Here is a 26,176-nt window from a genome sequence, read left to right on the forward strand (position 1 = left end):
ACAAGAAGGAGGTAAAGGACCGGAGCAAGTGGTAAAGCACTGTAAAGGAGGTCAAGACCCCACAATAGGTTGTAGCCTCACAGGAAGTAAGTAAGTAAGAAATAAGGAAAGGTGACAATTTTAAGCCCGATTTGAACATCTAAAATTGATCTACTTAAAAATGTGATATATGTCGAATAAATCCTACGGGTCGGTTGCACCAATTGTGGTTGGTGCAACTGGCCCTAAGTGCTACGGTCGTAGCTCGTAGAGTAAGGTCGTTTCCAATTTAACGATTTGATATGGTTTTGAACAGATTTTGATACGACCTTGACGATCGTCATGGTGATTCGTGCATTTCACGCATTACTTCGTTTCGCATGCACCAATCAGCGTGAGCGATATTCAAGGCCGTATCAAAATAAAATCAAAAATGTAACAAATTGTTAAATCTGATTTGGGCTGCACTGTTTTCACTGCTTATATAGTCACGATTGTAATAACAGTTTATACTCGTAGTTCTTCAACCCGAGAGTCCCGAGACGTCCTTTTAGCACTGACACATCATATCCATAACAAATCCAAATCAAATTTGTGACCTGTTATTACAATCAGAATAAGTTTCATGCGCTTTAAAAGGTAAAATAATCTGTAAAAAACGACCAAAACTTACTTCGCCCATCATGTTAAGAAAATCATCAGCAAAATCATCACCGTTACCGCCGCCGCCGCCGCCGCCGCCCGATGCCCATCTGCCTGGGAACAGTATATCTGAAACAAGTAAGTATTTTTTTATTCGATACCGATGTTGCAAGAGGGTACTCAAAATACGGGCAAGTGCGAGTTTTTAGTATTTGTTGTTATAGCGGCAACAGAAATACATCATCTGTGAGAATTTTAACTGTCTACTTATACTGTATACTATCACGGATCATGAGATACAGCCTGGTGACAGATAGACAGAAGGGTAGACGTACAGTACAGACAGATGGATAGCGGAGTCTTAGTAATAGGGTCCCGTTTTTACCCCTTAGAATGAATGGTTGGTAAAGAAATATGCAATTTTTAACGTCAAGGTCGCCGTAACTGAAGCTAATGTTGATTATTGTATGGGTCCAGAATATAATAAATAAAATAAAAAAGTGTAGGACTAGAGATGGTGCTTTCCTTGTGCATTCACTGAGTCGTAGCAAAATTATCATACCTTCTATATCAGTATGAAGCCTCAACTGTGTACTTTTACCTAGAGAAACATACTGACGGCTTCCATGCTATAATGCGCAAGCGCGTTGCGTCCTTGCAGCAGCCCAACCCGTCTCCTTCCGACGGTATAGCAGCTCGCCTAGACGGAACTTTCCAGCTTCATTGAGATAAGCTGCACAGAGTCAGGCGTGTCTCACTCCGCGATTTCGTCGCGTCGCTACGCCGCCCCGATTTTGGGGTTTTGCCATAGTAATTGCCACGCACCACTATGGAACGGACGCCTGCACGCGCTTGCGCCGCCTTGCGCGTAGTAGACGCGTTTTGTACCATTATATATTCTGTGACAGAGCGTCTGACTGAACAAAGTATTTTTAGCATTTTTTTCATTTTACCTGGATAAGTTTCGTACATTATTTTGGTTCTGGGCTGCCGGCTGGCGGCGGTGGTGGGCTTGTAGCCCCTGAGACCTCAGCAGGTGGGGGTGGACTTGTGACCCCTGGCGCCGCGTCAGGCAGTGGGGATGGACTTGGAGCCCCGACAGCGGCAGCCGTCTCAGAGGTCGTAGTTGAAGGGCCGGCCACCGTAGAGGACGGTCCCGCCTCCATAACTGAAGCCGACGGGGCCGCAGAGGCCGAGGACCCCACAGGTCTGTTCTCATCTAGTATGCTCCTTTCCACTTCTTTAAATAAAATATATAGGACGTAATATATCAATACGTACCGCTTAGATTTAGCAGCCGGTCCGGGAAAAGTGAGAGCGTAGAAGCAAGTGCTTAGGACTGTCAGATATTGTAGACAATTGTTCAGAAAAGATATGACACGCTATTCACTTTTCTCGGACCAAAAAATTTTAGATTAAATTATCAGTTATTCGGTATTGTGAATGTATCGTGACGTTATTGAACAATTGTTACAACTTTATCTGTAAAACGTACCTTTTCTTTTAGCTTGCAAAAAACAGTTTTTTTAACAGACTTCAGATTATGATTCCCGATACATGTACTACAACTAATAGGGACAGCTAGGTATATTGCATGGTGCAAATGGTGCAATATGTCTGATATTGCACCGTAAAAAGAGGCCACACCATTAAAATAAAAAAAGAACTCCTCACTCTACTGTTTTTAGTTACCTATGCGTGTAAATATGTTACGTCATATTTCCTTTCATTCGCCTGTTCCTATTAAACAGTGTGATGTAGGTAACTAATTATTCTAACACGATGTGTAAACTAACCTTCGTCCTCATCAAAGTCCATCATTAACATTCGATCATCAGATTCTGATAGTATCTCATCAATCCAAACTGCAATCTGCGGACAAACATTGTACGAAAGTAATAGATATAAACATAGACATCATTTATTGGTAATTGTAATATTACAGGTCACAACTTACATTTTAGGTACTTAATTATTATAATAAGTAGGTAATATTTTTATAATAAGTAGGTAGGTACAAATAAAAGCAAGAGAAGTGTTCATATTTTAATTATTACCTTATCGGACATTTCCATCATAAATTTAGCCTTCGAATTAGTACATCGTCGAGATGGAGTCCTCATTTTCATGTATCCGCATGTTTCGCCCAAAATCACATTAGACAGGCGTAGCATCCTGAAGTTCACAAGTAGTTTAGAATTAAGTTTTTTTTTTTTCTATTCCAGCACTCTTAGGGCCAATTGCACCATCCCATTAACCCAGGGTTAACCGGTTAAATTAAATCGTTAACCCAGTGTCAAATTGTACTGGTAAACATGGCAACTCCAGGTTTAATCGGTTAACCCCGGGTTAGTGAATGGTGCAAGTGGCGCTTATTTGTCGATTAAATGACCGCCAGTGAGATCGAAATTAACTTCATACGAGTAAGAAGCGCGGCGCGCGGGGCCCCGCCCGCGGCGCACTGTGGGCTGGTCGGCCGAAAAGAGGACATTTTTTAAAATCATTTTTTTTAATGCTATTCGATGGAGACTTGTGTAAGGAACAATAAATGTGTTATAATTTTTTTCAAAATAAGGCATATTGAGCAGAAAAAAAAATATTCAATTTTTTTGTATGAGACTCAAAAATAGGTAGGTATCTTGTTTCTCGGAAACTATTAGCGAACCCGTCTTCTACCTTTCAGGACTTTATTTTCCTACTTTTATAGAATACGAAATGATGAGCAGGTTTCAGGATCGTACCCAAAGGGTAAAACGGGACCCTATTACTAAGACTCCTCTGTCTGTCTGGATGTCTGTCCGTCTGTCACCAGGCTGTATCTCATGAACCGTGATAGCTAGACAGTTTAAATTTTCATACATGAGGTATTTCTGTTGCCGCTATAACAACAAATACTAAAAACAGAATAAAATAAATATTTAAGTGGGGCTCCCATACAACAACGTGATTTTTTTGCCGTTTTATAACTTCTTTCACCTCAAGGTTGGGCCACCCTAAAACATAGGTAGTTTACCTAATACTTACCGCCCGATGCAGAAGCGCCTACCGCTGGCTGTTGTTCAATGGATTCTTGCAACCCTTGAAACAGTGATGTACCCGGGCTGAGACAATCTATGTTGGATGCCGCACCGGGAAACGCCATGGTCGGTTTACGCGCCCACACGAAGCGCTGTCCATTACTACCGTGGGTGTGTCTCTTTTTACCAGTCTGCAGCCGGTGACGGAGTGAACTTAAACAACTTTACCCGTCAGCCAGCGTGTATCGTCCGGGCCGAGACAATCTCTGTTGGATGCCGCGGGCGAACGCCACGGTCGCATTACGCGCCCATAAGAAGCGCTTGTCCGTCACCACAGCGTGCGTGTCCTTCTTTATGAGGCTGCAGTGAGCCCTGGTGGATGACATAAGATTATTATTTTGAAGAACCTGATTAACGAAAGAAAATAAATATAAACCAAATATTACGGAAAGTTTTGGTGCCACCCGACAAGTATTAGTGGAGGGGTAATAACGGGTTAGCTCTAACAATATTCTTTTTCAAAAACAAAAATAAAGACAATGACCAAACAAGTGACAAACTAGTTTCATTAAATTTCTCCTCCAATATATCAATGTAAAATTAACTAACATGCAAATGTAATATTTTAATTCAGAAATTGCATTTAATTTTTATCTTATTTTCTATTGACTGGTTTTTAAGCAAAGAGCTAAGTAACACGATTCACTTACGCATTCTTCTTCTTAGTTTTGCGGCAATTTACAAAGTATTCATACGCCTGGTCGGGCTTGAACGGCTCGTCTGCGTTGAGCATGGCCCGAAACCGTTCTATCTATAGGATTAAACACAAACTCTTACGATAGGATAGTGTTGTGTAACTGCATTTAGGTAGAGTCAATAATTTGATGGTGCCTTCTTCACATAATTTGAAAGGTACTGTTTTCGGTGTTGCATTATATATACGGCAGAAGATATGGTTAAATATGTTCGCAAGAAGACCCGTTACGAGCTGAAAGTGTTCCAGCTGCGATCGCGCCATTATGTGCACTGCAGCTCGTCCGTGGTGCGCGTGCCGCGGCGGCTGCTGGGAACTATCGCCAGCACCGACTTCCGGCTGAAGAGTGTAATCGGCGGTTCTGTGGGAATCTGCCAAATCCTACACCAGAACAGGCGGCGCATCAAAAGACTGTTGTGTCGCCAAAATGAGTTTTAGTTTTTAAATATACTCTATATTAATGCTTTTGAAGCCTGAAAATAAATAATTCATGATGTTTTAAAATTTAATTTAAATACTGTTTCAGGCGGGAGTAAGTCCGCATGTTCTCGCCACAAGTAGATGATGTTGCGGCGGCGCGGCTTGGCCAGCCTCTCGAGGCGGTCGGTGAGCACCGCTCCGTGTCGACGTAGGCAGCGAGCATGCGCCCTCATAGCGCGTCGGGATATCTTCACATCGGTTACTTTGGGTGCTCTAAAACAATAACATCAAACATGGTCCTATAAGAGTACCATTCGTTAATATTTGCGACACTCATCGTCGGTCCTGTCATTTTACGAATTGCATCTTGGCTAGGCACCCAGAGTCTAGGAGGATATAACCAAACGGAGTAGGCATTAACAGGCATTCCCCTCTGTCGAAAATAGTCGGCCAATGGTCATACACAATGGACTGACGTTTATATGACATGGCTATTTTGACGTTACGTATACATTTTACGTTCCCCTCCCCCGCCAAAATTGGCAGATTTTTTTGTACAGCAAAATACAGACGTGGCGGCTCCGTTTGGTTATATCCTCCTAGACCAGTGTTTGAAGATGCTATATAACTATCTGTCAGTATCTACAAAAAAGTTTAATACTGCGGAAGGCAGGAACCCTTTGTGTAGTGCGTTCATTGTGAGTCATTTGCGTATATTCTAGCGGCGAACATCGACGTCTAGATATCTAGCTGGCTTATGAGACGGCAGCGTACAGAAGAATGAAGACAGAATACAGAAGGAATCGGACTGTTGTCCAGTACGTACGCAGTCAACACTGATAGTCCGGTAGGTCATCGAAAGAGACCAGAAATGTGTCCCTATGTTATCAGGTACTATTTTATGCTCCTAAAAATATAATAATTACTAAGATTTTGCATGTCATATTGTGGTAGCCCATACATGCATGTACCTACACTTAATAGCTACAATATGTACCTATAACATCCCAATGACATGTAACCATAACAACTGTGTATGTTCAAGAGAAATAAATAAATTAAAATTGAATTGAATAGGGAATATTACGCGAAACTCTGCGTAGGGGGCGCCAGGGCGCCACTACCACAATCTGAGGGTCTATCGCGAAACAAGAAAATTTCTTTATCTAACATCTCTGTCACTCTTGCATATTCGAGCGGTAAAGAGGCAGATAGCGAATTTTCGGATTCGCGTTTCCCGGTAGGTCCTCTGTAAGCAAACCGCCTTGATGCATCAATGTCATATTTTATTATCTCTGAAAACTAGTCAAAAACCTGCTAAAGGTACAGTATGTATAAGTTACTCTATGGATTACTAAAAAGGCTAGTCCTGCACTCTGGTGGCAGAACATTGCAGTAATATCCCCTATTGAATAATTACAAGTGATATTTACTTTGGTCTAGCAGGTTTTGGCAGCGGGTGCGCCGGCGGGCGGAACACCGATTTGTGCTGCACGGTCAGACTGCGGCCAGCGACGATGGTCTCGGCCACGGAGGGCGGGGCGGGGGTGGCATCGTAGGGCGGGTACGGCGGGTACTTGGCTACAATACCGAAATTACATGGTATATACAGTACTTTGTCGGTATTTTGAACGAAATACCTCTCTCTCTCTATCTGTATGTATATACCGCATCACAATTTGTGACTTAAGAGGAAAGGGTACGGCCGTTTCTCCATACAAACGTAGTCCCCATTTTCCTCTCTGGATATTGACATTATGGAAAATATTTTTACATAATTGGATGTATATTAACCATGGTTATGTAAAAAGTCAAACGTGGGACGTTTGACTATTTTCGATTATTTAATTATTGTAAAAATTAGAGCGAACTGCAGATTTCATACGAATTTTTAAATGCCCCTAGCTCTTATAATAATTAAAAATACAAGAAAAATCAAACGTAGGGGCATAGCTGTGGTTGATGTACCTATTATACAACATATTGTGTCAAAATCTTTTCAATCATGTTAATATCCAGAGAGGAAAATGAGGACTACGTTTGTATGACAATGACAAGGCAATTTCGCGCGGGTCCCCCACTTTCGTCTTAAGCTCGTAGCTCGCGGTAGTCGCGGTGGTAGTTATACTGATGAGCTACGGTCGTAGCGCTACGTCGTAGCCGATAACATAGGTTTCCCGGTATCAAAGATAGATATAACTCCGTAATAGATGGAAGGAAAAAACGTGCCTCGAAAATCACGAAAATTTGATTCTCGATCAGATTGCGCCACTACCGTTGGCCTACTCTCGTATAGAGGGCGTTGACGGTTTCGTTTGTTATTTAACAATTTTAACGCATATCAGTGAAAGAACATGTGTCAAAATCATAAAAATAATTAATGCAAATAAAAAAATCATTTATCCATACATTTTATCGTAATTTTATAAATCTTAATTTTTAGTTTTAAAGTGTGTCGATAGATGGCAGTGAATTTACTGTGGTTAGAAAATTTACTATGCTATGACAGTACCGCTCTATCCTATTATATCCTCTTTGCCGGTATGTAGCGAAAATTCTTCGTAGAGGCAAAATGACGTGTCGTGATTAACGCTGAATGGGTTAAGAGAAGGATAGATGCTATATCGATAGGTTGGTAATCAAAATGTTTAGGCGTAATTTTCGAGAACCATGGTATTCTAATTTTAAGTGTGTATGATGGACTACGACCCCATACGCACGAGCTTAAAAAGCGTTGCGTGTGCGATGCATCCAAAAGTAAGAGCGAGAAAGCGATATCTCTTTCTCGCTCTTACCTATAGGTGTGTCACACACGCAACGCTTTTTAAGCTCTCCTGCGAATGAGGCCTAATGGTCCAGGCAATTGAACTGAATTACAAGTGAATTACTTATCTATTGATAGATCATGAATCATGATTATGTAACTAAGCAGTAATTAGGTTTTAGGTGTTAGATAGCTAGGTTAGCTATATTAGGTAGTGTTGGCGCAGGTTCTTGTGGAGATGTTGAGACAACACTTGATGGATTTTTTAACGTTTTTAATTATCGTAGCGATTAAATGACATTGCTTGAATGTATGGGCGCGCGACAAAGCGACGCGTGCCGTCGGCGCTGTTACGGATCGGAGAATGCGGCGATTGCGGCGGGCCGGCGCTTGCGGCACCGCGTAGATCGGGTGGTGTATGTGTGCGCACGCACACATAGATGGCGCGTCAACAGGTAGGTACTGTTACCTAAGAACTTATTAGGTAATAGCCCTGTTTTTAGGGTTCCGTACCCAAAGGGTAAAAACGGGACCCTATTACTAAGACTCCGCCGTCTGTCTGTCACCAGGCTGTATCTCATGAACCATAGCTAGACAGTTGAAATTTTCACAGATGATGTATTTCTCTTGCCGCTATAACAACAAATACTAAAAAGTACGGAACCCTCGGTGCGCGAGTCCGACTCGCACTTAGCCGGTTTTTTTTCAATACGTACGTGTCCATCCGATTACGTGAGTAAAAGAGAACTACGTTCTTTCGTTCCGCCTCATCTAATGGCAATTACTTTGGTTTGAATAAGTAGGTAGATTAACACAATACTTACAACCCATCTTAACGCTCCAGTAAATAGAATGTTAAATTTGGAAACAGTCCTGTTACGTTTTCAAACGTAACTAAAAATTCTTGAAACAGTTGGGTAACACCGCAGCTTGCATTTTTCAGAGTGACAGTTGGAGAAGAATTATGCATTCATCTTCTTTGTAGCTATGGTTTTTCCAGCCAGGTTTCACAAAGTTAAAAACTTTTTTCGAAATAGTATTTTTTATTTATATAGTTGGTCAAGCAAATCTTGTCAGTAGTAAAAGGCGCGAAATGAGTGAGTATTATATTCTTTGCGCGAAATTCACATTTTCTATGGAACGATATCCCTTCGCGCCTTCATTTTTTAAATTTGCCGCCCTTTTCTACTGACAAGATTTGCTTCGTATTACCGTCGTCGTCGCGTCGTATAAGGCTGTCACGGAGAAGGCAGAGAATCGACATTTGATCGACATGCATGGAAATCGCTTCACCGACAAGAGTCTATGATGAGGTAGAAAAACTCCGCGAGCCCTAAAAAAGTTCTGCTTTTTGCTAGTATTATAAAACGCGCTCTAGACTATGTGGCGCGAACCGCGAAGCCACGAACGCGAGTGTGGAGTCGATTTCGCTGATTAGCGAACTGCGTGTGGAGGGCCCATAATATATGACATCTATTTCAGTTTATACCTACCTAGTTAAAACTTTAAAACGCGTCAATAGTGTCACTGTCATATTAATGAAATATAATATGTCAAATGTATTATGTATTGTTATTGTTGAGTTTTGTTTTATTTGGTTTCCCCGTACCATGACTCATATTTTCTTGGAATCATTCTCACTTATTATGTCCAAAAAAACTGAAATAATTGAAGTTTGTACGTAAAACAGCTGTTGTACGTAGTCCTTAATATTCCCTTGGTGTTAATCGTATTGTACGTAATATCTCGAATAATTTTTTTCGAGATCGTGGTTTTAAAAATTGTTCTTCTAATTTTGTGAGCGACTTTATCTTTCCGGCTTATGAATTGCTCATACCAGTGAAATTGACGTAGATCGTACATTGTTTACGTAGATTGTATCTTGTTTTGTTCATTTATCATGGGAGACCTAATAGGTAAGTTTCTTTAAAATAATAATTCTTAATGATGTTAATTTGTATACGGGACAAATTACCATCCTTAATTTGGTTTTTTAGGTATACCTAGAAACATCGCTAGTCGGTAGTAATGTGATGACATCATGTGATGCATTTGTTTTCCGTTTTAGAAATAACAACATGGCCCAAGCACCTAAATGCATTTTACAAGATCACAAGTAATGCCCTGGCTTTTGAAGTGATGGCTAACGGCAATGCTGCAATCGGACTGTCAAGGAAACCAGCTAATGACTGTGAATTTTGGGTAATATACTAATATAACATTTTACAACCCTTAAGCTAAGCTAACTTTACCATACCTACTTGTCACATCAATGTGATATCACATCACAACCATAAACTGTGGCACATTCATGAATTTAATTTTTACACTGTTATTTAACTTCACACCATGCATTTGTTTGTTTACCTTATTATATATGTGATTCAAATCATCAAAATTAAATTTAACCACTTCCTGGTTGGTGTCTAAATGAGCTGAAAGTCATGCTGTTCAATACATGCACCAAAAATATAATGTTATATAGTTGAGGAATGCTTTAGAAAAGTGTTAATGACACTCATAACTTTAGAAATCTTATTTAAAAAACTCATATGAGAATAATCAATAAATGATTACTCTACTTTTCTCAGATTGTTATGGGAGAAAGGCAGCAATGCTGGATTAAGAAGCACGACAGCACTCGTAGAGAGGCAGCAAATACTCCTGGAATCCTCAGCGGGGAGGAATATCGCAAGTTTTGGTTAACTTGGGCCAACGGCTGTGTGCGCCTTGGCAGAGATGGCTACTCTGATGCCATAGTCACATGTGCAAATGACATTAATGATATTAAGTATATCACATTTTCGATTGTAGAGCAGAGGAACCCTGTCCACTGGCGGTTTGAAAGTGAGCGAGTGTATAAATGAAATACAATTACGCTTTAGGTTAATTTATTGCTGGCATTTTAAACACCTGATTTAGTTGGTCACATTTTCGACAAAGTGTCTTTACATTTTACTGAGAACTCTACTGATTCCTATTACAATAATTATTAAACATAGCTTTCGGGTTTAATAGCATAATGAAGCTGTAAATATAGAGCAAAATTTCTTAGTTAAAGTTTAGTGACAGGAAATCCCAATCAGCAACAACAAATTTGTCTTACTTTGTTGATAATAAAATTAGTATTCCCTATGCCTATGTGGGCGCCACATAAGCCACTATAGGTAATAAACTTACTCCTGTTCTAGTACCACCACAAGCAGAGAAACTAAACCACCAGCCAATAGCAGGATGTGATCTTCAGTGGGTTACATACGAGCCGGAGCAGGAGCTTCCGGCAGAGCCTTTGGTGGGGGGCTTTGAGGGTGAAAGGCTGTACATTGCTCGAGCAAAACACCGGGGCTCCCTGACGCCCGGGAAGTTCGTGTTTTCTGCTGGAAAAGCGTACGTGTCGTGGGGAGGACAAGCTAATGAGAAACAGGAGTTTGAGGTATCTTTACCAACAATTTAGTCAAACCGTTTTCTTCTCACCTATTCCATATTTTTAATGAAAGTATAGTTGGTCAAGCAAATCTTGTCAGTAGAAAAGGCGGCAAATTAAAAAAACGTAAGCGCGGGGGTTTTTTTCCCTCTTGCTTTTACTCCCTGCAATTTTGCACAAGGTGAATTTGCCAATGTCTGTGTTGACTTTCACACATGAGGAGAATGTTCGGTATAGTACTTTTGTATCGCGAATGTACATAAATGTTATTATCCCATAGAAGATTTGAATTTTACGCCTTTCTCTACCGACAAGATTTGCTTGATGAACTATATCTTAACCGTTTACAGGTCCTGTGTGGTTTTGACGGAGTCTGGAAACCAGCTGTAGAGGATAAAATACCCGTGGGAGCTTTCGTAGCCGGCCATTCTGAAGACGCGCTAGAAAGACTCTACATCGGCAGGGTAGAGCATGAGGGACACCTCATCCCTGGGAAAGTCCAACCGTCACATCGAGTATGTTACTTCCCCTACCAAGGCAGAGAGGTGGGCTCCAAGAAATATGAAGTTCTAGTCGTCCCAACTGAGAACGACAGATGTGTTAATAAAGTTTTCGTAACAGATAGATGTTGGCAACCTGATGTGGAAGATTATGATGTGGCAGATTCAGATATATCTAATGATACCGATGAAGAGCCATTGTAAGTGAAAATAATTATCTATTATTTACATCTTACCAAATAGTTGTTGAATTCCAAGTACCTATGCTAGTGTTTGAACACGAAAACGCAGTGGCGTAGCGTGAACTAATTTAGCCGTGGGCGAAGTAGCATCTGTGAGGCCCTTTTGTTTCAATGTGTATTTTCAAGCTATTAAATAAAAAGGGTTGGTTTCAGCGAGGCCCCCTCAAGTGCGAGGCCGTGGGCGAGGGGCCGCTTCGCCCACGCGTAACTACCTACGCTACTGCGTATACCTACGACAAGGTTAAGGTTCATACATTTCTATAAATCTTAAAAACATTTTTTGTACATAAGTGCGCGACAATTTACTAAGTCAAATAATCGAATGTGCAGTATTTATATAGTGCTTTTATTATTCTACGCAATCTAAGCCTTGTTTCCACTGATACAATCAAAGGTTTTAGGAACAACCAAAGATACCTACCTAATATAATATTAATCGGAACTTTATTACTACTTACTACGAACAATTGTATAAGTATGTTATTTTATATTTATTTATTTTATTTTTAGAAATAGCACTTAAATATAACTTTATATGTATAAGAATATAACTTGTTATTTGTAATCTGTGATTGTATTCATTTAACTCGCTAATTCTTTCAAACTCTGTTTGGCGCTCTAGTTGACCGCTTTTAGTACTTATTTTTATTGTGGAATAAAGTTTTTACCTAGTTAAAAATACAACTGTGGAAACAGGGCTTGGTGCAACCTTTGACAAGTTACTTGAGTTTTGGTCATGCTTTCTATTTTTAGTGCGGAGCGAGCTGATCCTGACGTCCCAGTTTACATGTTCTAATACATTTTAATTATCATGTATTAGAATTAGATCTTGCATACCTATCAAACTCAGGAAGCAATTGTACCAAGGTGTAAAAATGTTTGATTAAGTATACCTACAATATTATAAGCATGTACGATTAAGATTTATTACGAATCTTAAGTTTTCCGTTCTGTTATTGTTTTTTCTTTATTTAAAATCATTTGTATTGTTGTGTTATTAATTATCATTAAAAGTTTTTTACAATTCAAAAAATCGATTTTACTGTCAAAACTGGTTGTAACAAACTGGCTTCTGGAAGTTGGCCTTCAGTTTTCAATTTCGAGTAACTCTAAAGGTCATAACACACCATCGCACCGCACCGCGACCTTGGACTGCCTTGGAGCAGTTCTAGGAATAGGTAGTACTGGCGTGGGCTTCCACACTATCGCACCGAACCGTCAAAACGGTGCGATCCTACATGGATCCTACCTTAGAGACACAGACTGCCGCACACGTGCGCCAGTGTTGCCAAATGTCCCATATTTCCATGAAAAAAAAAAATTAAAAGCATGGATCGCGCACGAGTGTGGAGGGAGCTTTATAACTTGCTGCGTTAGCGTTGCGTTAACGCCTCAATTTGCGCGGGTTCTATGCACCATGTGCAATTATAAAACTCAAGGAAATCGATACCAAAGGAATGATATTTATTTGTAAAAGGTACATCTCTAGTTATGTCACTGCTGTCACTCAACTGTCATTGTTTTTTGAGATAAATAAATAAAACAAAGTGTCCATTTATCAAGTTATCAACCAGCAGAGTATTGGAATAAAATTTCGGCTTATTGTTTTAAAATTAATTTTCAGGGTTTCTGTGATAGTAACATTTTTTTCTTATTTTATTAATTCTTGTCTTGTATTGTATTACCAGTCACAAGCAGCGTGAGCTTAAAACTCGGTAACGTACAAGTTAATAAACTTATTCATTTCACTGGTGATACAGTTCTTTCCCTTCTTTGTATAAATGGGTGATTTAGTGGGTAAGTTACATGTTATACAAACATATCTTTTTATTTTGTTTTGCTGTTTATTGCTCCTAATAAAAACAATATTATTTAGAGATCACAACTTGGCCAAAACATCTTAATGCCTTCTACAAAATCACAAGCAATGCCCTGGCATTTGAAGTCAAAGCATCAGGCAATGCTGCCTTGGGGCTGTCTCGTAAACCTGCCAACAACTGCGACTTTTGGGTAAAATATTCACACTTATTTTTGTCTTGTAAGATATGTATATCTATCTTATAATTTTTTGATGTTCCTGTAAAGTATCTAAGGGTATTATAGGAATTGTTTAAGAGCTGTCTATAAACACTAATTCATTTCATAAATCCACACATTCTGGAGCTAGACCATTTAAGACAAGATACAGGTAGGTTACTGCTATATTGTTAGTCTTTACTGGGGAATGCAGTATGAAAAGTGCATTGACAATGTAGAGGGATGATCAGGTTAAGATTGCAATCATCTGTTGGATGAGGACAACAAATGACCAATTGTTGTGGAGTATTAGCAGTTCTTGCCCAGAATTGGATATATTTGGGCTCATATGATGATGATATTAACCCGTGGAGCTCCCTAGTATCACATGTGTGATACTAACTTCATACTGTTCTGGGTTCTGGGTGCTCCACGGGATAACATTTTTTTTACACACATTGACTGTTGTATGGAAACATAATAATACATATTGTTCAATAATTTAACTCATTATGTGTGATAGCTTTTGCCTACAAAAGGCATACAGATGGAAATTAGATATATATATATATACATATATGTTAACAAATTATACTTACAAAACACTTGTCTGAAATAAAGGCTACTATTGTTATGTGTGATAGCTATATTCAGACATTCCTATGTAATTTTATGAAATCCTATTTACACATCAAGAATTTGGCTTAATATCTACCAAATTAAATCTGTACTTTGACCAATGAACCACTATAAAGAAGTCTCAGTCTTTAACCAAATTTGCTTATTATCCATTTAGATAGTATTGGGGGAAGGTCAGCGATGCTTTATCAAGAAGATGAGCAGTCGTCACTGTGAGTCGGCAAGCACACCTGGTATTCTAAGTGCCGATGAGTACCACAAGTTCTGGCTAACCTGGTCCAATGGCTGTGTGCGTCTCGGCAGAGATGGATACTCTGATCCCATAGTCTCATGTATCAATGATGTACATGACATGAAGTATGTCACATTCTCAGTTGTTGAGCAGAGAAACCCTGTGCACTGGAGGTTTGAAAGTAATTGCAACCATATTATGTCTATAAATTATTCTTCATTTTTGTGCACATGCATGTTTGAAAATAAAACATTACTTTATTTTCGTTTATTTTTTAACTTTTTTTTAGTATTTCATCAACTATTTTGAAAAGCAGGACTAATAGAATTGTTTATCTAATTATATTTTTAAATGTTTTAGTACCACCATCAATAGAAAAGACCAAATTCAAACCCATAACAGGTAGTGAGCTTCAGTGGGTCATGTATGAGCCTGGACGAGATCTGCCTGAAGAGCTGCTAGTGGGCGGGTTTGAGAAGGAGAACTTGTACATCGCCCGAGCCAAGCACAGGAGTTCATTGACCCCTGGGAAGTATGTGCGGTCCTCGGGCAAGGCTTATATACCTTGGGGAGGACAGTCTACTGAGAAACCAGAGTTTGAGGTAATTTTAACATAGATTGATCATTGTAAATCTTATGACAATAATATATATGACTTATAATAAATGTGGTTTTAGTACACTTAATATAAATAATATCTTCTGAAGTTATGATTGTTATGTTGTGGCCAACTAGTGTTTGTATGAGATGAATCCATGGGTGTCCCATGCACTTTATTTACTAATTCGAATGCATAGAAGTCATAACTCCCTTTTCAGTAACCAAAATATTAGAAATAATAAATTATTCTGCCCTAGTTTATAATTTTTCATCTCAATTACAGCTTCTCTGTGGCTTTGATGGGGTTTGGGTCCCCACTTGTGACGACAAAATACCCGTAGGCGCGTTCATTGCTGGCTATTCTGAAGACAACCTCGAGAGGCTCTACATCGGGCGCGCGTTGTACGAGGGACATCTCATCCCTGGCAAAGTAGCCCCTTCACATAAAGTTTGCTACATACCCTATGAAGGCAGAGAAATATCCGTGAAAAAGTTCGAGATCTTGGTCTCTCCGAAAGAGAATGACAGATGTGTTAACAAAATATTCGTATTGGACAGAGTGTCATATGTGCAACCAGATATTGAAGAGTATGATGTGCCAGACTCCGATTACTCCAATGAAACGGATGAGGAGAATGTGTAAGTGTTAAATGCATTTTATTTTTATCATAAAAAATAACAATCACTCCTTTTTGACCAAAATCCATTAACTTGTGTAAAATTACAAGGTACAAGTTACGATTTATCAAGTTCAAACCGGCAACGGCGCAACAATCCGAATGTAAGTATGACAAATGTTGCCAGTTAGGGGTAATTTTTGTAATTTTAGACTGGTTTTGATTGTTGTGTTTTTCATTATAATATTGTGTACTTTTAATATGAATATAAATATAGGTTAATTAGGTATTGTGATTTACCTATAGGGACTGTGCGCGTTGGAAGGTTTGCCATCTTGTGGCCTGAATCAGAAACATAAACATGTAGGTACATTGCCAAAGCAAGCGCTGCCATCTACCGTTCTCGTACGTTTTCTTGCGCATAGTAGGTTCTGCCATCTTGTGGGCTACATCGAAAGCATAAACTTCACATTTACGCTGCGCGCCGAAAATCTGACGGCTCCTGTACTGCCCCCTATAGTTCATGCACGCTCCCTATATTCAAATCAATTATTTACGAGTATGTAGACTGTCTGTATGCCCTTTTAGTTTCTTTTCTAATAGTTTAACAATTTAATTCTTAACCCATATTGATAAAGACTGTTTGATTTATTTGCAGTGCCTTCTGAAGATCCTGAAGACTGCACTGGTTCTCTTCAGATGATAAAATATTTTAACTGAATTTGAAAAGGGAACATTCTTACTTACTCCTGTTTTCAGTAGGTAAGTAATTCTGTTCGATCTCACTAAGTTATTTATTAATAAAGTTAAGTTTGTTTTACACACTTCTTATTTCTTAACTCACTCACTTATTATTCAGGTTAATAGAAAACAAAGTATAAATTTAAAATAATTTAATAAAAATATAATTTTAAACATGTAAAAACATGATTACAATAATAACTACAATATTATGCGGTGCAATAAACATAGTCATAGCGTGGGTAACTGCCTACAACTCATTGACTCACAAGCACCAAGAACACGCCAGCGTGGATTCTAATCAAGCATCCTGTGGATTCTAACCACAAATTTTGAATTCCGATCTTAGTGTCTATCAAAAAGTCGAAATTTGAATGTACCTACTTTCGTGGGACGTTTCAGTGTGAGTGGAATAGTGTATAAAGCTGGCAACACATTCAACTTATTTTCGATTTTAAGTGTTAATTAAGCCACAAGGATCTCGTAGTCGGGGAAGCCGAGCTCCTGGCCGGCGAAGGGGATGTAGCAGGTGCCGTGCGACTGCTGGACCTGAGGTAAGGTGAAATAAATGTTATAAAATGTCAAATCAAAATTTTCGTAAAATCGTAGGTAGGTAAGTACTTATGTTCTTTGTAGTAAGTATAGGTACTCGTAATGTTTCTAGTGCTAAAAATATGTGTATGTATAAGGTGGTAATATGCTGTGTACCTTCAGCATGTTACTACCTACACAAAAGTGATGTTCGACAGCTGAATGACACGAATCATGCCTGTTACTGCCATCCTACCCAAGTCAACGGCCCTTGTTGTCGAGTAACGAGTAGTGAGTGATATTTAAACCCGGTTCGCCACGATAATCTGCTTCTACAAGCACGGAAGCGGAGTACACCCGAACAACTGCATAAACAAAAGTAGCTAAAATGTTAGCGGTACATACCTTGCCAACGGTGAGGCTGCCCTCGTGGCGCACGCGGCCCACGTACAGGGGCTCGCCGTCCTCGGACTGGCCGGCTTGGAACGCGCCGGGCGGGATGGCGGAGCCGCTGGCAGGCACCCAGTTGTTGGGGCCGCCTACTAGCACCTGAAGGTGAAAGTTACAAGTTACAACACATGTCGTGTATAAGGCCCGGATAGGAAGACTATTTGTTATTTGTAAGTACTGTATAGGATATACAAAGGAAGCACTTATGCTACAAAAATAACGATAACCAACCTGGTACTCGTCCTTTCCGTTCTCGAGTCCTCCCCACGGCACGTACGCGCGCCCGTGGCTGGCCACCAGCTTGCCGGGCAGCTGGGCGCCCTCGTGCTGCGCGCGCGCCACGTACATGGGCTCGCCGGACACGTCCTGGCCGCCCACCACGGCGCCGGGCGGCGTCTGCCCGCCCGCCGCGTCCATCCACTGCGCGCCCGCCGCCCCCGCCGCCGCCGCCGCTCCGCCGGGGTAGCCGGGCGGCGACGCGTACAGTGCTGCCGCTTGAGGCGCAGATGGAGGCACTGGAGAAACGAACTAGTTGTACTTTCCTGTACCATAAGGCTGTTTAACATGCCAGAAGCGCGTCGATTGGTAAAGCCATCTTAAGACGAGGAAAGGCCCTGTGATGCCAATTAAGCGTTTGAACTTGTCTTGCTAATAGATACAGTAAATGTACGGCCAATTGTTTACTTTACCGTACGACTCGCTTATCGGGCATGGGTTTCTGTTAGTAAAATTAGCTACTATAACCAGTCTATTTTACTTGCGTGTGATGTTTAGATATCAGTGATGGGTATTTGTGAATATTGTGACGTGATACAGAACTGTGATTTTTGACGTGTAACTTCGTTAGGTACCAAGACATCCGTGATTCTACATGTTATTCTGAAATGAGTTTAGGAACGACAGGCAATTCATATTAAAAGTGAATTTTATACTTAGGTATTAAGTCATGCAGTACGTAGGTATTATTGTTAAGCTACTATCTCCTTTTATCTACCTTAAAAACAGGATGAAAGGTTACTGCAAATCAAACCTAGCAACTAATTTTCGATGGGTTAGGTTAGGAATTCACCAACGTAGGTTCAATAATCATGCATAGGGAAGTAAAATTTCAGCGTTCGGCCTATGAACGTGTTTAGATGTACCTAGACAAATACGTTGGTATGTTGGTGCATATATACTATGGGTTGGTAATAAGCTGGTGCATTGCATATACAGTTAAAGCTGATTAACACAATGAGTTGAGCAAGATAGGAAGAAACCGCTGTTAACGAAAACATTCCAAAGCGAAGAACAAAAGAACACTACAAATAGTAACTGTCAAAATGTACCCAACGTACCACACTAATCAATTCATCACTTCAATGCACCGATGTAACAACGAAACACACTAGTCCCTTTATAACGTGTAATTATAATTAAGTAGTTAGATTACAAGTAAATGTAGATACATTATTATGTCAGCAAATCAACTAAATATCCATCGAGCGTTAATAATTTTGTATCGTGCAGCTATTGAACATTAAAGCGTCAGTTTGGAAGAGGAGACTCAACGTTGCCCGCCGGGTGCGGCGAAGTGCTTGACGCGCCACTGGCCGCGCGCGCCCCAGCCCGTCCGCACGCCGAAGTGCGCGATGGGGAAGGGCGAGGCGTCCTGCCACTCCAGCAGTACGCCGCCCGTCAGCCCGTCCCGCACGATGAGGCGCCCGCATCGCCACTCGATCAAGAACTTCTTAAAGTCGTTAGGATTCATCAACCCCGGCGTCGGGACGGTCACCTACGGATGTTTACCATTTATAGTGGCACAAATCCACAGCGAAAGCAAACAACGACCGACAACGAGTTCTACGCTACCTTGTCTGGCTTCTGCCTGCAGTACCTAATGACCGACTTCGTGTTCTCCCAACCGCCGAGCATGATTTCGTACATGGGGTCGGCCTCCATCGGCGCGCTGGTCAGACAAATGTGTGCGTTGTGAGGCCCACGGAAATCGAACTCCAAGCTCCCGCAAGCCACCGGGCCAAATTTATAGTCTAACTGGTCCGGAGTATCGAATTCTGGCGATTCTGCGCGGATAAAAGAGTAAATTTAGAGTCGTTGGGTACATTTCGTCCACAGTTGAGCTGGGGCTTTAGGTCGTTGTCATACCTTCGATCTTCCAGGTGCCAGTGGCACCCCAGCCGGTGCAGACGCCGACGAAGCCCACGGCGAAGGGCTCGGGATCCTGCCACGACAGGAAGGGGATGGCCTCGCCATCGCGCCCGGCGGAGATGATTCCGCTGTCCCAGCGGACCCAGAAGCCGCGGAATTCACCAGCGTTTAAGATTCCGGGTGTGTCGGCTTCAGCCTTTTCGGGTTTGGTCCTGTTTCTTCTGATTACGCTCTTTGTGTTGCCCCATCCTCCGATAAAGACCTGAAAAGTTACGTTCATTTATAAATTATAAGTTACCTATTGTTTTCTTTTTAAAAATTACCTGGTTGATAGTATATTAATAAATAATAGGTTCCGTGATCAATGTGGGTAAGTACAAAAACATGCGATTCACCAAGGAATAATTTACGGGGTTCCAACCTAAGATAAGAAACCATAGGAAGAATATATTGTTATGAGTTATGAAGGAAGTGAATACTTAACTTACCTCATACATAGGGTCTGACTCCTGTGGGTTGGTGGTGAGCGCGATGTGAGCATCGTTGGGCGCGCGCACTTTGAACTGCACGGAGCCACTCGACACTGGGTAGAACTGGTACTGGAGGTTGTCCTCCGTCGCCACATCTGAAAAATTCGCAGTATTACACTAACTAAAAGCGCCTAGGTACATAGTAATTACCTAAATTTTAAGAAAGCAGTGTAGGAATAGTTATTTGTTATACAAGGGTGCAAAGTTGTATTTTACCCGCGAGTGTGGAATTGAAACACGAGCAAACGAAAGGATTCTATAGTTGAACCACGAGCGAAGCGAGTGGATCTAAAATAGAACCCTGAGCGTAGCGAGTGTGTTAACACACGAGAAGTAAAATACATTTGCACCCGTGTGTAACACAAAACTTTTCCCCTCACTATAGCGAGGAAAGTGCAACATCCACAGGCGTTAGATCATCTTCATCAACTGGAATCACTATTTTTTTTACGATATTATAACAAAAAACTGAAAATTCTGTACTTTTACGTGAGAAGTTTTTAAGTAAAATTTTTGTTGACAATGTTGACATTTCTGACGTATGAAATGTCAATGATGCGTTTTGAAATTGCTGCGACAACTTTTGCGTTCAGAATTATATTTAACATAATTATTAAAAACAAACGTTTATTATGGAATTTTAAGGTTTATGACTTAAAATCATTAAATAAAGCTAAATCTGGTATTTTTTCTTAGATTCTCAAACCATTTATTTAATGATAATTAAAATCGAACGAACCATTATTATGATCGTTTTACGTTTCGTTATCTGTCAAGCTACTTAAACACGCTCCATCCAAGGTCAAATTACTTTCCCCACTAGTGGATAAAATGCGTTTTCCCGCATGTTTTAAAGGATAAAAGACGGCTTTCCGAGCTAGTGGGGAAAAAATTTTTTTTTGCTCATGACTAGAACCACATTGGTTAAAGTCTACCTAACACCTAACCTAAGCCAGATGAAGAAGCCTTCGACGCCTATAATATTGTCGTCATCCTATTTAAGTACTTGTAAACCGTATTGCAACAAATTAAGATCTAAGTACTAAGTTAGGTGTGTTGATGTTGGTATAGTCAAGTGTAAAACTTACTCAAGAATATGTCCCATAGTTCTTAATTCGCTGAGACATATGAGCTATGGGACATATTTTTGAGTATGATTTGTGCACCCATATTTTTACACTTGACTGTACCTACCTAGTCAACGTCGTTAAATATAGGTTATACGTACCTACTCCATAAGCATTCGGTGTGTGTTCGCTGCCAACTCGAACCTAAATGCATTCATAATAAAAGCAAACGCACGCCTTATAGTGCTAACGATATTCTAGAAGCGTAGGCATCCGGAATCCGGACTTTTCTCTCTTATTTGGTTATTCGCTGCCATTCAGGGCCCGATCGGCTCGGTAACAGAATTCTAAATTTAGTAAGTGGGCATGTAATAGTTATTTATACAGGTAGATATATGGTATTCAGGCGGCGAGTGACTCCATACGCATTCCAACTTTACAGCGAGCGCTTACTTTATAATAATTATAATTATAAGTAAACAGTTTTATTGATTTTTGATGCTGACTAATTCGACAAGCGATCCTCTCAGTATGGCGAGAACGACTATTAGGTGCTCGTTAGTCGCGTGAGAGGTCAGACGATGATGTCATCCAATAAAATCCCGGCGTCGTCGTACCAAGGTGCTTGTACGAAATATGGAGCAATCGATAAGAGTAACGTGGTGCCAGGTCTAGACTAGGTTGTATTGGAATTTGAAAAGTTCGTGAGTAGTTAAGGCATATATTATATATGCCTATGCCTATTGTATAAACCTTCAAGAGCGGATATCTCAAAAACTAATATACAAGATATCGAAAAACTTGACTGAATAAAACTTGTAACAAATTAAATCTCTTTTCATTTTGTATAATGGCCAAGTCGCTCAGACGCATAGTTTCCGAGATATAATCGAAAAACCGAAAAATGGAACCTTCAAACCCCCCTCTCCCCCCAGCACCAGGGTTATGGCCGGGGACTTGATATGTTCATCTCCTAACTAGTCCAAACAAAGCTACGAAGTAAAAAAATGTGTTACTTGCATTTCCCTCTATACCTTTTTTTGGGCATTTATTTCCTGGCCTAGATGAGCAATGCCGTGACAGGGTGGCAGAGTAAACAATGTGGGCTCCTGATTCAAGATCAGCCCGTTGCGCGTTGACTCGAGGTTATAGTGACTAATTATTTAGAACATAAAATGTGTAGGATCTAAGATCTGATGAATTGTTGTTTATTGTTTTCATATGACATAGCAGGTAAGAGCTGATGCGGTGCATAATGCTTGACCTCTAAAATAGCTGAGGAACAGATTCTTAATGCTTAGTTGAATGCTAATGTTATTTGCCTAATATTATTGTACCTACTGGCAGGAATACAAATATCTACCCACAAGGTAAAAATAGTTAGGCGGAAAATAACACTTTTTAGGAATGCATGTCACATAATTATGTAAAGAATTTAGAAATTATAATTATTTTCTGACTTCTCTGTGTCTTCGGTAAAAACAAGTGCGGTCTTATCTAAATCAGGTGGGTAGGTATATATATTATATTAAATAAATCGTACAAGCCGCGGGTTCAAGTACACGCGGCGGATATATTAAACGAACCATTAGAACATAAGTGGCGGATCTATTTACAGTCAATTCTTCAGCCATGTTGGTAAATTGAGCTAGGCGCAAACCGATGTCATCCTAGCGTCGTAGCGTCCGACAATCGTCAATAACGGGCGAGTAGGTTGGTTGGTGATCTCATCTTATGCTATCAACTTTGTAAAGAATATCTAGGTATCAACAATGTCACAGAGCGTGGATAAAAACCGGCTAATTGAGTGTTATTTTGTAGCTGACACGCGAAATGTCGGCAATCACGTATATATTATTGCCTACAACTACAACTGAAAATACTTTGCGAAGTGCAACTTCCCACACGGTTCAGCAAATATTTGCAGTTTGCTCAGTTTTTTTTTGTACAAGGACAATTAGATGGGTACTACGGTACTGAACGGGTATAATGAGCAATTCATTATACAACTTCGTATCGTATTTGAATAGACTAACTAATGCAAACAATCTATCAATAAACATTTCGGAATACTTTAATCAGGTGGGAGTAGCTTATAAACCTAACGGCATCAGCATTTGAATTTTTTAAATGTGTGGGAGCCATTTCAAAACCTTGCTCGTTGAGAGCTTCGGACGCTTATGTTTTTTAAAGAATAAATGATGTAGAAAATGTTCTTGTTCCTAGATCTAACTAGGAACTAACGAAAATAATTGTATTGATTCCACGAATTTTGTGTGCCGCAAACCACGCCCGGAGGCTGGCCTTGCGCCAGAATAAAGCCGGTTGTTATTTGCGGTGCCGGCTTCAATCATAATCTAATCAAAACTACAAATGATCCTACCGGTCTAAATCTATAGAAAATGTCATTCGGGGTCAATTTACCTAAACAACGGTATTTGCGACTAAAGCTTAATAATTATAAAATGGTTTTTTTTTTTAATTCTAATTAATGATTAGGTGATAGATTATATGGTATTGCATCTGGTAAAGTGACTCACCCATAATGTTAGACATGTTGATCTGTTTAACTGGAAACACTGCACGAACGTTGGTGCGGCGCGAGTGCTATTTCAAAACTGACGGGGCCGCAGCCGCAGCACAGCCGCGCCGCGTCCAGCCACGACGGAGACGCCAGCGACCACGTAACTTCAAATGATGTCATACTACACGTTAAACAAAAACAAAGTAAAGACAATCTGACCTTGAGCTCACTCTTTAATGCATAGCGTAATGAACTTGTTACCTTCGGTATCTAATGTTGGTATTTTTTATTGAACTCGTAAGTAGCTCAGCATTCATTGACAAAGTTGAATTGTTTTTATTGTAATGAAATTTATCAAGTTTCTACTAAATTGTCCACTAGCTCAGTGACGTCATGTCATAATTAAATATTTTATGTAAATTAAATAATTAAGACCAAAGTATATCGTAGCTAAAGCTTAATTAAGTTATTAATAGATTGTATAATAATATTAATAATGTTTATTTTAACAGACGCAAACATATATGTTTGACCTTCATCAGTTAACAAGGCCAAGGTAGGTGGCTCCACCTATGTCCTTATTGTGTTACAGCACAGTGTAGCTGTGTATGACATAGTTAGGTAGAGTATGTTCATAAAGTAGGTATGCCTGATATGGGTGAATCACATTATCATCTTAAAAAAGGCCATCTCACTTACTAGCACAATCGGATTAACTTCCTCCTTCCAAAGAGATGAAATTTGGTATGTATGTTAATTAAAGGTCTTTTTTTTATGTCCACACTATTTGACATTTGGGGACCTCGAGGAATCGCAGCCATCTTGGAAAATGTGTACCATCCTGGAGAAATTTGCGTTTTCCTTTAAATATACGTTCTGTATGAAAACATGGTGTAAGGCAACATTAAACCTTATTATATTTCTAGAAGAAAGCTCCGTTTTAGGGACATGGTGTTTTATACCTTTTTTGTGTAGAACCTAATAAGCTTTTGTTTAGCTATACATATCACAGTATTCACATTAAACCCAGATATTCCGAGAAAAACAGAAAAACCAAAAAAGATTTATACTTTTCAAGATGGCGTTTGATCTCCGTGATCCTCGAAGCTCCAATTTTATGACACGCATACAGAGATCCCTGAAATTGTAGGTGTCAAATTTCATTACTGTCACTATTGTTTAAACCCCATTTAAGACCTAAAATCTGTTTTTGCAGTCACATTTTTAAGTCCTAAACATTTTTCCTCCATTTATTTTAGTAAATTTGTATTGCATAGCACTCGTGTACCAATTATGGATCTACTGATGTCTATTTTATTGAAATCGACTCAATAGTTTAGGCGCTAGAAGTAAAAATATGATTTACTATTCGGCGTCCTCTCAAGGCGGCTGTATTAATTTTTCTTTAATAAAACAGGTGTAAGCAGGTTGCGAAGGGCAAGAGGAATGTACCGATATGTCATTTTTAAAAATCCGTCCAGTATCCTGAGCTACAGGGTGTACTGATTTTCAGTATTTAAACCCATAACCCTATTTTCTGTTTAAGTAGCAGTCGAGTAAAATGATGATATTGGAGTAGAACGTGTACAAATGTATAGACAAAATTGGAATTCATATTCCTCCAAGTTTCATATTAAGAGAATATCCCCAGAAAGGGTATAAGCGCTAAATCTCGATTCAGCTATTATTTTCTATAACAAGATGTATTTTTTCCGCAAAGTTATCTAGGACTTTTTTGTGTAGAATTTAATAAGCTTTAATTGTTGCCTTACACCATATTTTCATAGAGAACGTATATTTAGAGTAAAACGCAAATTTCTCCAGGATGGTACACATTTTCCAAGATGGCTGCGATTCCTCGAGGTCCCCAAATGTCAAATAGTGTGGACATGAAAAAGAGACCTTTAATTAACATACATACCAAATATTTTTTTTTTGGAAGGATTTCGAGGTGAGACTTAATCCGATTGTGCTATACGTAGATACTGTGGGTTACGTAGATACTGTAAGTAGATACTGTGGGTTACATAGATACTGTGTGGGTACATACTCGTAAATAAGGAAGATGTTTTTTGGGATTAGCGTTTTTTTTAAACATTTCTAGTACATTTAGGCATCTAACCTAAGCGATGAGGTATCTAATTAAGCTAGGACGAAGCGATGTTTTCCTTGGCAAGTAAACGACAAATGTTAAACTTAACTTTTGCGTTAGGTCACCGATATGTATTATGTTGCATTCCTCATATTGTACCTAAACATAGATAGTCAATGTTAGTCACGTATATAATTGCTCATTGGTTTAATTTATCGGAGTTACCTGTTCGGCATGCATGAGTCAC

At 39.8% G+C, this 26,176-nt stretch overlaps 4 protein-coding genes across 6 annotated transcripts in view; 2 read left to right on the forward strand and 2 right to left on the reverse strand.

Moving 5' to 3' along the window:
* The window catches only part of LOC134756227 (uncharacterized), a 60,872-nt gene extending 52,368 nt beyond the window's left edge, over nucleotides 1-8,504 (reverse strand). Inside the window, exons 1-9 of the mRNA XM_063693056.1 lie at nucleotides 8,401-8,504; nucleotides 6,246-6,393; nucleotides 4,911-5,085; nucleotides 4,349-4,449; nucleotides 3,867-4,010; nucleotides 2,679-2,796; nucleotides 2,418-2,493; nucleotides 1,613-1,861; nucleotides 653-750 (exon numbers count right to left, since the gene is read on the reverse strand). Coding sequence (XP_063549126.1) covers nucleotides 653-750; nucleotides 1,613-1,861; nucleotides 2,418-2,493; nucleotides 2,679-2,796; nucleotides 3,867-4,010; nucleotides 4,349-4,449; nucleotides 4,911-5,085; nucleotides 6,246-6,393; nucleotides 8,401-8,407 — 1,116 coding nt within the window. The 5' untranslated portion in view covers nucleotides 8,408-8,504. The remainder of the gene's footprint in view (nucleotides 1-652; nucleotides 751-1,612; nucleotides 1,862-2,417; nucleotides 2,494-2,678; nucleotides 2,797-3,866; nucleotides 4,011-4,348; nucleotides 4,450-4,910; nucleotides 5,086-6,245; nucleotides 6,394-8,400) is intronic.
* Nucleotides 8,505-9,342: 838 nt separating this feature from the next.
* Nucleotides 9,343-12,682, forward strand: LOC134756008 (uncharacterized). Of its 2 annotated transcripts, none has more exons than XM_063692776.1 (6): nucleotides 9,343-9,492; nucleotides 9,645-9,778; nucleotides 10,168-10,423; nucleotides 10,768-11,009; nucleotides 11,351-11,700; nucleotides 11,896-12,053. In XM_063692776.1, exons 1-6 carry the CDS (start codon nucleotides 9,477-9,479, stop codon nucleotides 11,948-11,950), a joined length of 1,053 nt encoding a protein of 350 aa, XP_063548846.1. In that variant the 5' UTR covers nucleotides 9,343-9,476; the 3' UTR covers nucleotides 11,951-12,053. The 2 variants fall into 2 exon arrangements, with proteins under 2 accessions (XP_063548846.1, XP_063548848.1); XM_063692778.1 differs by lacking the exon at nucleotides 11,896-12,053 and adding an exon at nucleotides 12,496-12,682 and having other exon boundaries at nucleotides 9,344-9,492.
* Nucleotides 12,683-13,292: 610 nt separating this feature from the next.
* Nucleotides 13,293-16,666, forward strand: LOC134756009 (uncharacterized). The gene is made up of 6 exons (XM_063692779.1): nucleotides 13,293-13,539; nucleotides 13,619-13,752; nucleotides 14,555-14,810; nucleotides 14,990-15,231; nucleotides 15,513-15,868; nucleotides 16,505-16,666. The coding sequence occupies exons 1-6, from the start codon at nucleotides 13,524-13,526 to the stop codon at nucleotides 16,512-16,514; spliced, it is 1,014 nt and encodes a 337-aa protein (XP_063548849.1). The 5' UTR covers nucleotides 13,293-13,523; the 3' UTR covers nucleotides 16,515-16,666.
* Nucleotides 16,667-16,724: 58 nt separating this feature from the next.
* LOC134755967 (C3 and PZP-like alpha-2-macroglobulin domain-containing protein 8) lies at nucleotides 16,725-24,014 on the reverse strand. 2 transcript variants are annotated; one of them, XM_063692680.1, is made up of 8 exons: nucleotides 23,854-24,014; nucleotides 20,205-20,341; nucleotides 19,714-19,978; nucleotides 19,420-19,631; nucleotides 19,120-19,342; nucleotides 17,800-18,083; nucleotides 17,524-17,667; nucleotides 16,725-17,136 (listed from the first exon to the last, which is right to left on the reverse strand). In XM_063692680.1, the coding sequence occupies exons 1-8, from the start codon at nucleotides 23,867-23,869 to the stop codon at nucleotides 17,053-17,055; spliced, it is 1,365 nt and encodes a 454-aa protein (XP_063548750.1). In that variant the 5' UTR covers nucleotides 23,870-24,014; the 3' UTR covers nucleotides 16,725-17,052. The 2 variants fall into 2 exon arrangements, with proteins under 2 accessions (XP_063548750.1, XP_063548751.1); XM_063692681.1 differs by lacking the exons at nucleotides 19,120-19,342; nucleotides 19,420-19,631.
* Between the last annotated feature and the right edge of the window lie 2,162 nt (nucleotides 24,015-26,176).

This window comes from Cydia strobilella, chromosome 3 (genome assembly GCF_947568885.1).
Source record: "Cydia strobilella chromosome 3, ilCydStro3.1, whole genome shotgun sequence".
Lineage (NCBI taxonomy): Eukaryota > Metazoa > Arthropoda > Insecta > Lepidoptera > Tortricidae > Cydia > Cydia strobilella.

What these genes read in the sequence shown, in the direction of transcription:
- LOC134756008 (XM_063692776.1), top strand. An exon ending in TGTCCACTGGCGGTTTGAAA is followed by an intron (nt 10,424 to 10,767) that starts GTGAGCGAGTGT and finishes CTCCTGTTCTAG; the next exon opens with TACCACCACAAGCAGAGAAA. An exon ending in GATACCGATGAAGAGCCATT is followed by an intron (nt 11,701 to 11,895) that starts GTAAGTGAAAAT and finishes GGTTGGTTTCAG; the next exon opens with CGAGGCCCCCTCAAGTGCGA.
- LOC134756009 (XM_063692779.1), top strand. An exon ending in TGTGCACTGGAGGTTTGAAA is followed by an intron (nt 14,811 to 14,989) that starts GTAATTGCAACC and finishes TAAATGTTTTAG; the next exon opens with TACCACCATCAATAGAAAAG. An exon ending in CTGAGAAACCAGAGTTTGAG is followed by an intron (nt 15,232 to 15,512) that starts GTAATTTTAACA and finishes TCTCAATTACAG; the next exon opens with CTTCTCTGTGGCTTTGATGG.
- LOC134755967 (XM_063692680.1), bottom strand. An exon ending in AGTCAGACCCTATGTATGAG is followed by an intron (nt 19,979 to 20,204) that starts GTAAGTTAAGTA and finishes GTAACTTTTCAG; the next exon opens with GTCTTTATCGGAGGATGGGG. An exon ending in ACGGAAAGGACGAGTACCAG is followed by an intron (nt 17,668 to 17,799) that starts GTTGGTTATCGT and finishes TTTCACCTTCAG; the next exon opens with GTGCTAGTAGGCGGCCCCAA.